We start from the raw sequence: 14,029 nt of genomic DNA, 5'->3' as shown, positions 1-14,029 counted from the left end.
ATGCCACCAGGGGTACTGGGAAGAGCCGGGTGCCAGTGGTCCCGGAGCGTCAAAATTGGCGCTCCTGGACCGGGCCGCAGCAGGCTGGTAAGATTTAGGCTGGGGAGGGCCTAAACCAATGGCTCTTCCCACCCTGGTGTTACCAGGCTGCTGTCGTTTGGTTTTTAACCCGGCTGGTTATAAAAATAGGGGGGACCCTATGCGTTTTTTTTTTAATTATTTATTTATTTAAAAAAAAAACCACATAGGGTCCCCCCTATTTTTATAACCAGCCGGGTTAAAAACCAAACGAAAGCAGCCTGGTAACACCAGGGTGGGAAGAGCCATTGGTTTAGGCCCTCCCCAGCCTAAATCTTACCAGCCTGCTGCGGCCCGGTCCAGGAGCGCCAATTTTGACGCTCCGGGACCACTGGCACCCGGCTCTTCCCAGTACCCCTGGTGGCATTGGGTACTGGGGTAATAATAGGGGGTTAGTGTTAGCCATTTTATACCGGCTAACACTAGGCCCCAACTTAGTAATGGATTCCGTCTATTAGACGGCTTCCACTACTAAGTCTATAAAGTAAAGAAATAAAGACAAGACACGAGTTTAAATTTTTTTTATTCAAATAAAAACACCCCCACACCCCTCATTGACCATTTTATTAAAAAAATTAAAACAACAACCGCTGGTCATCGACATAGTCCATGGAATCCGACGTAATCCCCAGGATACCGATATCTGAAAAACAAAAAGGGAGAAACACACAAAAAAACACACAAACAGGAGCACAACACCCATCATTGTGAGCGGTGTTGTGCTCCTTACAGTATGCAGCATCTTTCCAGATCGCTGCTTACAGTCTGGCCCCCAAGGGGTTAAGGGAGGATGTATTGCATCCCCCTTAACCCCCTGGGGGCCAGACTGATGTCAGACTGCACCCATCCCAGCAAGGAAGGGGTTAAGTGACCCCCCTTCCTTGCTGGGAGGGGTGCAGTGCTGGGGAGGGGGTGGGGAGAGCTCTATACTCACCCCGATGTGTCCTCTTCGCTGGTCCGCAGCACAATGAAGTGACTGTACTGCGGACCGGCTCATTATATGTGCGCTCAGCCGATCAGCCAATCAGCTGAACGCACATATAATTCTAAATGTTTCTTCTAATAATGCTATTGTCATAACATAATTAGAAGAAACATTTGATGTTTTAATTAAAGTTAAGTGATGATTAGTACAGAATGCTCTATTGCCGGGAATATGAATTAACGGCTTATGGAGCTTCCTGTACTAATTAATATTTAATTAATAAAACACATTTTCGTGGAAATAAATTCAGTTTCGGTGTTCAATAATTTAATTCTAACGAATCCATCATTGTGCAATTAAATATGCTGTCAAAAAATAAATATATAGATAAATATACATTTATTTATATATCTATTTATTTTAACAGTATATTTAATTGCAAAATGATGGATTCGTTAGAAATAAATTATTGAACAACGAACGTGTCTTTATTACAAAGAAAATGTGTTTTAGTAATTTAATATATTAACTATTAGAGGCATCGGCATTCGGCATCATTGCCGGCTATTTTTGAAGTACTCCGTACGGACCGCCTGTCAATCCTCGGCCGCATGTCCAGCCGCAAACAATGGTCTTGTTCATTTTTTACGGGTCCGTTTACGATAGGGCCGTAGATTCAGACATAGTGTGCACTGTGCAGCCGCATATCCTATACTTCCAAGCATACACACGAACCACCAAAAATACCGCCGCACAATTACAGCCGCAAATACAGCCGCACAGTTACAGCGTCTGAACCTAGCCCCTAATTGCTACCTGACAGCACTGACTGGGTCATGATGAAGAAGGAGGGAGGGACGAGAGACGGCGGAGGGTGGAAGAAGGAGGCATGGCTGATTTGATAGGAGGAAGAAGGAGTGCTGTAGTATCCAGAAAAAGCACCAACAATGGTTTGCCTCATGGCGCCATGTAGGGAGCAGCTCCAGCAGCCACTGGGACCCCCAAGACTTACCCCCCTTTTCCCCTGGTAATTAGCATCCTCTGAATGACACAGACACAAAGAAGCTGTGCCTGTGTCCTCCGTGGTGAGTTCCAGCTGTCAGTGATAGCTGGCGCCACAACTGTCAGCACTGGAGCAATGCTCTGGCGCTGACAGTTAACCCTATAAATGCTGCAATAAGCACGGCTGCATCATCTATAAGGCTGCAGAAAGAGAATTCTCCTTGCACAGAGGGAAAATTCTACCTCTGTTCACCAATGGGGCTCTGCGATGTGATTGCAGAGTCCCAATGGTAGCCATGGACACTGGAGCCCTCAGGCCTCTGCTGTCTTGGCTGCCTACGCAGGCTGACTGTGAGAGACGGGAGGATGGGGAGAGAAGGGAAGGCAAGCTAGAGGTTAGACTGACAGGGAAGGGGTGCCCTAGCTGTTTACAGGTGCCACAGTGGGAGAGGGTAGGACTGACAGAGTGCACTGCCGCGACCTCTGCCCCTCCCCCCTCTACCCTGCCACTGGCAGCTGATACTAGTGATGTACTGTAATAGAATAGTGTATAGATCCTAACATCAGTTAACATCAGATTTAATAGAATGAGGTGAGAAAATCCAGTAGTGCTAGACCTAAAGTCAGCCATGTGTGCTAGACTGTGAATCGGCATCACTTCGCTGCCCCCTCTGGAAGGATCACTCTCCATTTCCTCCTCTTCTTTCTCTGCCTCCTCCTCGCCCCATCCACGCTGAACCAATGGGACGCACCCAACCTTACTGCCACCCTCCCAAGTGTAGCCGACAGCCTCCTCCACGTCCTCATCCTCCTCTTCCTCTTGCAATTGCCACTGAGAAGCAAACAGGAGTGTGGTCTGACTGTCTAGCTCCTTATCCTATCCTGACCTCCTCTGTGCGCAAGGCGTTCTCCCTTATGGCGTTCTCCCTTATAATGCACAGGAGTAGGATGGTTACGCTGACTGTCATCGTCGCAGCTGACCCTCTTGGTGGATTTTTCAAATATTCGGAAGACTTCACATATGTATGCCATCCATGCCTAATCATGGTTGGCAAACTAAGGGGGCTGTCTTGGAAGCACATGTGGGTTTTGTACCTGGTACTCCATTAAAGCTCTCTGCTGCTCACACAGCCTGGACAGCATATAAAATGTGGAATTCCAGCAATTGCTCATGTCGCACAGGAGCCGGTGTTCTGGCAAATGTAGGTATTGCTGGAGTTTTTTGAGGATAGCAGTGGCTACGGTAGACTTCCGTGACTATATCAAAGAAACAGCTATGCCAAATTCATAAACCATAGCACACCGAGTAATGTAATAAATAAAAGTACTTTATTATAACAGGTACAATATGAGATATTAATGATCCCACAAGCTTAAAAACAATTAAAATGTATAGCACACAAGGGTGTACCCGGTATAGTACCACCCACAAAGACACCCCAATCTAAGAATGTCACACACCCTGTATAAGTAAAGTGCATGTGCAATGCATAAATAATCAATAATAAATCTAATTTGCACCAACAATCCAAAATACTGATAAATATAGGCACTAAAAAAGTTATAACCTAATAAATAAAGAGACTGTATTGAAAACAACCAAATGAAAATCAATTAAAGTGATAAATAATATAAGCACCATAAGCAATGACACCTAATGAATAAAGAGGCCGTATTCAAAAACAGTGAAGTGAAAATCAGATCAGAATAGTAAGATACCACCATAAATACACAAGCAACAGGGTGGTGATGGGGTGTCAAGGACAAAATCCCCACACGTTCCGTCCGCCCAACTGGACTTCCTCAGGGGTACTGTACATAAGTTAGGGACCGTTATTTATACAAATAATATCAAATAATTAAGTATATCATACAAATAATTATAAGTAATACCTGTGTACCGGGAGCTTCCCATTGCTCCATGCTGGCTCCAAAATGGCACCGATAGCGTGACCCATGCGTTAATGCGCATGTCCGGTTCATTGTGATCACATGACCGCGTCTGTCTGACTCTAAGTCACATGACCGCGATCGTCTGACGTAAGGTCACATGATCGCTGTAGCTCATTGCATTTACAAGAGCCATCAAAAACAAGTCTTACATGATTATATTGGATGTTATTACACTCAAACACACTTATTATGGTTATGGAGAACATATGTACTCATGAGGCAATCCTCACTAATGTCCATAGTGCCGCAAGTCTGCGCATGCGTTAAGATCCTCGTAACATAGATCACGCCATACCATTAGACACCATCATATTTGATACTGTTGGTGTACGACGGGCATGTATAATCCTAATATTAATGTTAATTATATACAGTTCCATTGTTACGCCGAACTTTATGCGCACACCAGTATCAAGGCATGTATGTAGCAGGGGAAGTATATCCCCCAGATATTTATAGGGTGGTATATATATATATATATATATATATATATATATATATATATATATATAATCTTTTATCCCAGAAGAGAGAGGGCCCAGAATGCAAAAGCCCCCTCCCAGAGGACTGTATATGTCTGCTGGGCTAGCAAGGAGGACAATAAGCCCAACTGTTGATTACAGTGGCGTCTCCTGAATATCACAGGTATGTTTACTGTAATCACACAGACCCTTTTGTTGTACAGTGCAATTCAGACTATCTATAGGACCATATCTCTCTCTGGGATCATTGATCTTTGTTACTACACCCTGTAATACAGGAAGACAGGGGTCTTTGATCCTTTGTCTCCTAGATAGCTGTATTCCTGTATGACATCTGTATCCCACCACAACCTTGGGCACAACCGTGCACGGGCACAAATACCTGTACGTGCACGAGCATGGTGACATCATCTCTCTGCGTCAATGCTCGGGCACGTAGCTTTGGGTACGCCCCCCCTGGGAAGTTTAAATAGACCACCAGAGGTAACCCTAGGCAGTTCCATCTTGCCCATCAAGACCAACAAGTCGGAGTTCCATCTTCCCCACTGAAACCAACAGACCATCTGCTCCACAGGATCATCCCTACACAAGAAGTGGTCTAAGTATCCTCCCTGCTTCCCAGTCTCTCTCTCTCTCTCTCTCTCTCCCCCTAACAGTCACTGAACCCCTTCATTCCTTGTCCCTTTGTTTACCACTTGCTTCCCCCCCTTTTAGGGATAGTCTGGTCATAGGTCTGGGTGGGTTGGTACAGTATTGTGTGTGTGTGTATTAGATACGTGGGTGGGAATATAGTTAGGTGTTGTAGATTATTATTGTTATTGTTTTAATTATACTGTATGTGATTTGTATAGAGTAGATTGAGTGTGTATAATAAATATTGGATTATTATTAACAAGGTATTGTCTCAATCTGTTATACAAGCACAGGTATAGTAGTGTAGTAGCTGTATAGGAATAAGGGAAACGTTAGGTACGATTAAGGTGTGTCTTAATACAATACAGTCTAGCATTGCTGAGACTGTACTGTATTGTAATATTGATTGTTAACGGTCTGATTAGATGTTTAGGGTCAATATTGCACCTTAATGGAATCATAAACAGGAGTTATATTAATAATACCACATGCATAATCACAAGAGTGATTATCAGTGCTGTATTTATTAATAGGAAATATTAATATTCGCCTTAGGATATTAATATTCATTTATGAATATTAATTATTAATATTTAATAGGAATATTGATATTTTGATATTCATAATCCTGTAACAATGTATAATCCAATTATTCACTAAATATGCGCAAGCGCCGGCGTTAAAAATGTCCAATACAAGCTAGTAGTATTAACGTTGCATATATTGTTTGATAATAGGTATAAGAAAGTATAAACACTCCAATACATATATGATCCTATTAGACCCCCCCCACAAAAAAGGACCCATGATAGTACATTCTAAGACCATGTGCACATAGGTCTTAATGTTCATGCATGGTCACCCTATTTGGTAGTGGAACACAATCCTGTCTGTTGTTAGCAAATATATATGTAATGGAAGGACTAATATGTCCATGAAGTCAACACACATGCCCCAATCAATGTATGATCAATAATCGAACGGCGAGATATCATGGAACATGTGTTATTCCATAATATCACTCTGTAATTCTATGGGTCATGTATAAGGTCGTAAAACAGTCACCTATTAGCACCTTAAGTCAGACTGAGCATGGGCAGCTCCCCAAATAAATTTATAGTAAAAAAATATAACAAAAAATCATATATATTTACACGTATGTACAGCTATTTACAAATGAAACCTGCACCTAGAGTGCACAGCGAGGCTACTACTTAAGGTGGTGACTACTTAAGGTGCTAATAACCATAATGAAGTGTGTTTGAGTGTAATAACATCCAATATAATCATGTAAGACTTGTTTTTGATGGCTCTTGTAAATGCAATGAGCTACAGCGATCATGTGACCTTACGTCAGACGATCGCGGTCATGTGACTTAGAGTCAGACAGACGCGGTCATGTGACCGCAATGAACCGGACATGCGCATTAACGCATGGGTCACGCTATCGGTGCCATTTTGGAGCCAGCATGGAGCAATGGGAAGCTCCCGGTACACAGGTATTACTTATAATTATTTGTATGATATACTTAATTATTTGATATTTTTTGAATAAATAACGGTCCCTAACTTATGTACAGTACCCCTGAGGAAGTCCAGTTGGGCGGACGGAACGCGTGGGGCTTTTGTCCTTGACACCCCATCACCACCCTGTTGCTTGTGTATTTATGGTGGTATCTTACTATTCTGATCTGATTTTCACTTCACTGTTTTTGAATACGGCCTCTTTATTCATTAGGTGTCATTGCTTATGGTGCTTATATTATTTATCACTTTAATTGATTTTCATTTGGTTGTTTTCAATACAGTCTCTTTATTTATTAGGTTATAACTTTTTTAGTGCCTATATTTATCAGTATTTTGGATTGTTGGTGCAAATTTGATTTATTATTGATTATTTATGCATTGCATGTGCACTTTTCTTATACAGGGTGTGTGACATACTTAGATTGGGGTGTCTTTGTGGGTGGTACTATACCGGGTACCCCCTTGTGTGCTATACATTTTAATTATAGTGCTTGAAAAGCACTATATTGTAATCCGTATTCTTCTTCTTCTTCTTCTTCCAGCCATTTTCCTGCGCGTAATACAGCCCGAACCGCTGTGTGCACACACTCCGTTCAAACTGCGTTTCGAAGCCCTCGGCGGTGTGTGGTGTGCTATCTATTTTTCGTTTCGATCGGATTTGTAGTTTTTAAGAAATTTACGTTAAACGACCCCAAATTTCCCATAGAAAATAATGGCCCATTGCAAATAATGGCCACACTCTAACCGCTGACAGCCAATCACAGCACATATGCAAATAGCTGAAATATAGCAGCCAATAGGAACTGTAAGGTCTCGTCATGCAATGTATCACACCATCCACAGTCACATGTCCACTATTGGCCAATAGAAGATGTAATATATGGAAGGTCCTTAACGATTTTGTCTCCCCGACATGAGTAAGATTGTCATGGTAACCGAGCAATGATCTTTACCATTATAAGTACTCAGATCGCTCTTAAAGGGACCCAGGTCACCCTTAAAGGAACGCAAGTCGCTCTTAAAGGGACCCAAGTCTCTCTTAAAGGGACGGGAGCCATGTCGCTCTTAAAGGGACCCAAGTTGCTCTTAAAGGGACGGGAGCCATGTCGCTCTTAAAGGGACCCAAGTCGTTCTTAAAGGTACCCAAGTCGCTCTTAAAGTGGCGGGACCCAAGTCGCTCTGAAAGGGACGGGACCCAAGTCGCTCTTAAAGGGTCCTATGTAGCTCTTAAAGGGATCCAAGTCGCTCTTAAAGGGACGGGACCCAAGTTGCTCTTAAACGGACGGGACACTCCAAAAGGTATGGGACCCATGTCGCTCTTAAAGAGACCCATGTCGCTAGAGCGACCTGGGTCCCTTTAAGAGCGGCCCGGGTCCCTTTTAAGAGCGACCTGGGTCCTTTTAAGAGCGAAATATGTCCCTTCAAGAGCGACCAAGGTCCCTTTAAGAGCGAAATTGGTCCCTTTAAGAGCAACCTGGGTCCCTTCTAGAGCAAAATATGTCCCTTTAAGAGCGAAATTGGTCCCTTTAAGCGTGAAATTGGTCCCTTTAAGAGCAACCTGGGTCCCTTTAAGAGCGACCTGGGTCACTTTAAGAGCGAAATATGTCCCTTTAAGAGCAAAATATGTCCTTTTAAGAGCGACCTGGGTCCCTTTAAGAGCGAAATTGGTCCCTTTAAGAGGGAAATTGGTCCCTTTAAGAGCGACCTGGGTCCCTTTAAGAGCGAAATATGTCGCTTTAAGAGCAAAATGGGTCCTTTTAAGAGCAACCTGGGTCCCTTAAAGAGTGAAAAGGGTCCCTTTAAGAGCAAAATGGGTCCCTTTAAGAGCAAAATGGGTCCCTTTAAGAGCGACCTGGGTCTCTTTAAGAGCGACCTGGGTCCCTTTAAGAGCGATCTGGGTCCCTTTAAGAGCAAAATGGGTCCCTTTAAGAGCGATCTGGGTCCCTTTAAGAGCAAAATGGGTCCCTTTAAGAGCGATCTGGGTCCCTTTAAGAGCAAAATATGTCCCTTTAAGAGCGAAATATGTCCCTTTAAGAGCAAAATATGTCCCTTTAAGAGCAAAATGGGTCCCTTTAAGAGCGACCTGGGTCCCTTTAAGAGCGAAATTGGTCCCTTTAAGCCTGAAATTGGTCCCTTTAAGAGTGACCTGGGTCCCTTTAAGAGCAAAATGGTTCCCTTTAAGAGCGACCTGGGTCCCTTTAAGAGCGACCTGGGTCCCTTTAAGAGCAAAATGGGTCCCTTTAAGAGCGACCTGGGTCCCTTTAAGAGCAAAATATGTCCCTTTAAGAGCGAAATATGTCCCTTTAAGAGCAAAATATGTCCCTTTAAGAGCAAAATATTCCCTTTAAGAGCAACATGGGTCCCTTTAAGAGCGACCTGCGTCCCTTTAAGAGCGAAATTGGTCCCTTTAAGCGTGAAATTGGTCCCTTTAAGAGTGAAATTGGTCCCTTTAAGAGCGACCTGGGTCACTTTAAGAGCGAAATATGTCCCTTTAAGAGCAAAATATGTCCTTTTAAGAGCGACCTGGGTCCCTTTAAGAGCGAAATTGGTCCCTTTAAGAGGGAAATTGGTCCCTTTAAGAGCGACCTGGGTCCCTTTAAGAGCGAAATATGTCGCTTTAAGAGCAAAATGGGTCCTTTTAAGAGCAACCTGGGTCCCTTAAAGAGTGAAAAGGGTCCCTTTAAGAGCAAAATGGGTCCCTTTAAGAGCAAAATGGGTCCCTTTAAGAGCGACCTGGGTCTCTTTAAGAGCGACCTGGGTCCCTTTAAGAGCGATCTGGGTCCCTTTAAGAGCAAAATGGGTCCCTTTAAGAGCGATCTGGGTCCCTTTAAGAGCAAAATGGGTCCCTTTAAGAGCGATCTGGGTCCCTTTAAGAGCAAAATATGTCCCTTTAAGAGCGAAATATGTCCCTTTAAGAGCAAAATATGTCCCTTTAAGAGCAAAATGGGTCCCTTTAAGAGCGACCTGGGTCCCTTTAAGAGCGAAATTGGTCCCTTTAAGCCTGAAATTGGTCCCTTTAAGAGTGACCTGGGTCCCTTTAAGAGCAAAATGGGTCCCTTTAAGAGCGACCTGGGTCCCTTTAAGAGCGACCTGGGTCCCTTTAAGAGCAAAATGGGTCCCTTTAAGAGCGACCTGGGTCCCTTTAAGAGCAAAATATGTCCCTTTAAGAGCGAAATATGTCCCTTTAAGAGCAAAATATGTCCCTTTAAGAGCAAAATATTCCCTTTAAGAGCAACATGGGTCCCTTTAAGAGCGACCTGCGTCCCTTTAAGAGCGAAATTGGTCCCTTTAAGCGTGAAATTGGTCCCTTTAAGAGTGAAATTGGTCCCTTTAAGAGCGACCTGGGTCCCTTTAAGAGCGACCTGGGTCCCTTTAAGAGCGACCTGGGTCCCTTTAAGAGCGACCTGGGTCCCTTTAAGAGCGACCTGGGTCCCTTTAAGAGCGAAATATGTCCCTTTAAGAGCGACCTGGGTCCCTTTAAGAGCGACCTGGGTCCCTTTAAGAGCGAAATATGTCTCTTTAAGAGCGAAATATGTCCCTTTAAGAGCAAAATATGTCCCTTTAAGAGCGAAATATGTCCCTTTAAGAGCAACATGGGTCCTTTTAAGAGCGACCTGGGTCCCTTTAAGAGCGAAATTGGTCCCTTTAAGCGTGAAATTGGTCCCTTTAAGAGTGAAATTGGTCCCTTTAAGAGCGACCTGGGTCCCTTTAAGAGCGACCTGGGTCCCTTTAAGAGCAACCTGGGTCCCTTTAAGAGTGACCTGGGTCCCTTTAAGAGCGAAATATGTCCCTTTAAGAGCGACCTGGGTCCCTTTAAGAGCGACCTGGGTCCCTTTAAGAGCGAAATATGTCCCTTTTAGAGCGAAATATGTCCCTTTAAGAGCAAAATGGGTCCTTTTAAGAGCGATCTGGGTCCCTTTAAGAGTGAAATGGGTCCCTTTAAGCGTGAAATTGGTCCCTTTAAGAGCGATCTGGGTCCCTTTAAGAGCGAAATGGGTCCCTTTAAGAGCGAAATGGGTCCCTTTAAGAGCGAAATGGGTTCCTTTAAGAGTGACCTGGGTCCCTTTAAAAGCCATTTGGGTCCCTTTAAGTGTAACGGGGGCCCTTTAAGAGCGACCTGGGGCCCTTTTAGAGTGAAATTGGTCCCTTTAAGAGTGATCTGGGTCCCTTTAAGAGCGAAATGGTTCCCACGTCGCTCTTAAAGTGACCCAGGTCGCTCCTAAAGGGACCCATGTCGCTCTTAAAGGGACGGGAGCCAAGTTGCTCTTAAAGGGATGGGACCCAAGTCGCTCTTAAAGGGACGGCACCCAGGATTAAAGTTAAATGGAAGTCACTCGTAAAGGGGCGCTCTTTTCAAGCACTATGTATTTCCCTGGAAATGCAAATCTAGTTGTTTTTAAGCTTGTGGGATCATTAATATCTCATATTGTACCTGTTATAATAAAGTACTTTTATTTATTACATTACTCGGTGTGCTATGGTTTATGAATTTGGCATAGCTGTTTCTTTGATATAGTTATATTGGTTTATATGCTTACCATTTAGCACCCATTATTTACATTGAGTTGTGCATGTCCAACACCTCTGTTCGTCTCAGACTTCCGAAAGTAGGCGCACAAGCGCCACACTTCAACCAGTAGCTCTGGCAGATCTGGAATGATTTTAAAAAATTAAAAACGTGGACCAGGCATCGAACGTGTTGGAGTTGGCCAAGCTCCAGAGTCGCTACCAGGTTACGGCCATTATCGCACATGACCATGCCTGGTCCTAGCTGCAGCAGCAACAGCCACATTTCTGTGTGCTGCAATATGGCGTCCATCACCTTTGGGGGGCTCTGCTTCCTATCGTCCAAGCTGATGAGCTTCTACGCGGCCTGCTGACATTTCCCCACGCCAGAGCTGCAGTGTTTTCAGCTAGCAGATGAGGGCCTTGTTACAGCGAGCAAGGAAGGGGTGGGGTTGTCAGAACCTGTGTCGGCAATCTTGGGCGGGGGGAGGAGGTGGCCCGTCCCTGGTTGCGACCCGGTCCCTGCCTCCACAACATTCTCCCAGTGTGCCGTCAGGGAAATGTAGCGTCCCTGGCTACTGTATGTCACAACAACAAACGCAGCAGAATTCTAATCTGCAAGACTGTCTGTGTCACTATGATATGCTACTAGACAGTCTCTCCACTGTAATGGAAGCAGCTATTTACTGTACTGTGTAGTAGCCCTAATAAGGGCTTTAACCTTTTCTCTTGCCTACAGTCTAAAATCCTCACTTTTCTCACTCCAAAAGATGAACCTGCTAAAATATCAAGACATGCACTGAATGAGGAAGTAGTTGAAATGCAGCCTATTCTTCTCACTGCGCTTTGCTGCCTGTCTGTGAGAACACACTGATGGGCTGCTAGCCGCTGATACAATCGCTGTATATTGGGTAAAAAAACTGTGCTTTATATGAAGCCCTAAAAAGGGCTTTGGGGGGTCCCTTCTGCCTAAAATTCGCTAAAACCTAACTCTCCCTGCTGCACAAACTCTCCCCGTCTGATGATGAGCAGGAAATCCCAAGCTCTTATACTTCGGAGGTCACATGAGTAAGCCAGCCAATGAATGTAGACACTGTTGTCGCAACGCCCACCTAGGGCCTATCCCCCCTCCCCCAGCATAGTTATTGGTGCAAAAAAGATGCCGGGAAGGTGGGAGGGGAATCGAATTTTTACTGCATATTTGGTCGGATGCTCAATCGAAAACGAGTATATCGAATAGCGTAATATTCGATCAAATACCTACTTAATCAAGTGCTACTCGCTCATCTCTAAAGGTTGCCCCAAAACACCAGAGCCCACCAGCTGTTGCAACACTAGCATTCAGCATCTGGGCCACCGCAAGTACACAATTCCTTTAACCGAGCATCCTGTATACACAAGTAATCCAATCCCAAAGATAACATGCCCACCCTGACACAACTTGGTTCTTGGCATTTGTTCAGTTTTCAGTTCAGGATTGTTCTTCTCAAAAATCCGTCCAGAAAAGTAGGTTTGCACAACCATGTTTTTTTTTTTTTTTTTTTTTGTTTTAAAACTCTTATAGAATACAAGTGTGTATGTATCAGTTTCCAATAAATGTTTGTCTGTTTTCTTTCAGATATGACATTTGTATTTACAAAAATAAGCCATGTGGAACTCTAGGTAAGATGTAAAGATCTTAAAAGAGTACTCAGGAGAAGCTCATGCTTTTAAATCAACAGTCGTGAGAAGGTTTTACAGATTTGTGAATTACTTGTGCCTATCAGCTGCTGTATGCCCTGCAGGAAGTTGTGTATTCTTTCCAGTCTGACACAGTGCTTTCTGCTTCCACCTCTATCTATATCAGAATCTGTCCAGAGCAGGAGAAGTTTCCTATAGGGATTTGCTGCTGCTCTGAACAATTCCTGATTATTCCTGACAGTTCTTGTAATGTAAACTCTTTGCACACTGAATACCAGTAGAATAAAAAAAAAATGCTGATGACAAATCCTTCCTTACCTACTGCATAATGCATGCAACAAGTTTTGTTAAGGGGGCATTACAGTGTTCAAAAATAACTGTTATATTGCTGGGACTGGGGCAAAAAAGAGGAAAAAGCAAGAGAAAGTCAGTCAGTAAGTGGCACAGAAGGAACTTCCTGAAAAATGGCTGCTAATGCAGGAAGAGATGTCAGGGTGGCATCATTCATTGCAGTATAAATGTCTGGTGCTGACATCACAATTAAGATGGAGTTTGTTGGTTCTTCACACTTTCCAAAAAACATATGTAATCTGTCACCAGTGTCCTGCGAGATAGAAAATTAGATTTTGGGCACTGAATAACTAAATATTTGTACAGCACTACACAATATGTTGGTGCTATACAAGCAATGTCATTAAAAAATATTCTTTACAAAAGTATTATTTACAGTTATGCTCATGAAAAATGAACTTGCATTATACTTATGTAATTAGCAACAATCTCATGTCATAATGCTTCAATTATACAACCATATAGAGAAAATCTAAATGACTTATGTAAAATGATAGTCTGTAAAAAACAAATATATGACACTCCTAGGCGATATGTAGTCATCTGTATTATCTATATGTGTTTTCTATGTCTAGGTTTGGCACCAGTAGGGGGAATGTGTGAAAGAGAGAGAAGCTGCAGTATTAATGAAGATATTGGCCTCGCTACAGCCTTCACAATTGCTCACGAGGTGGGACACACGTGAGTGAGTTCCATGTACTGTAATGTCTACCAAATGCATAGTATGCTTTTACAAAAAATACTAGTCTAGACTGGTTTATCTCAACCTTTTCAAGGAGGAGTACTCTGATATAATGGGCTGTTCTGAGTATCCCCAACCAATTAGTTGTAAATGTTGACTAGATAAGGCCAACCATACACTGTTTAAAGCCTTAGCCAACGGATCATTCTC

The 14,029-nt window shown here is 43.4% G+C and overlaps 1 protein-coding gene across 2 annotated transcripts in view; it reads left to right on the top strand.

The window, feature by feature from the left end:
- ADAMTS10 (ADAM metallopeptidase with thrombospondin type 1 motif 10) overlaps positions 1-14,029 on the top strand; it is a 143,669-nt gene that overhangs the window by 36,980 nt on the left and 92,660 nt on the right. For both annotated transcript variants that reach the window (XM_069976650.1, XM_069976648.1), the window contains exons 8-9: positions 12,725-12,768; positions 13,713-13,818. In XM_069976650.1, the coding sequence (XP_069832751.1) occupies positions 12,725-12,768; positions 13,713-13,818 (150 nt within the window). The remainder of the gene's footprint in view (positions 1-12,724; positions 12,769-13,712; positions 13,819-14,029) is intronic.

This window comes from Dendropsophus ebraccatus, chromosome 7 (assembly GCF_027789765.1).
Source record: "Dendropsophus ebraccatus isolate aDenEbr1 chromosome 7, aDenEbr1.pat, whole genome shotgun sequence".
Lineage (NCBI taxonomy): Eukaryota > Metazoa > Chordata > Amphibia > Anura > Hylidae > Dendropsophus > Dendropsophus ebraccatus.
The sequence above is the reverse complement of the archived record's forward strand: the minus strand, read 5'-3'. Positions and strand labels throughout refer to the sequence as shown.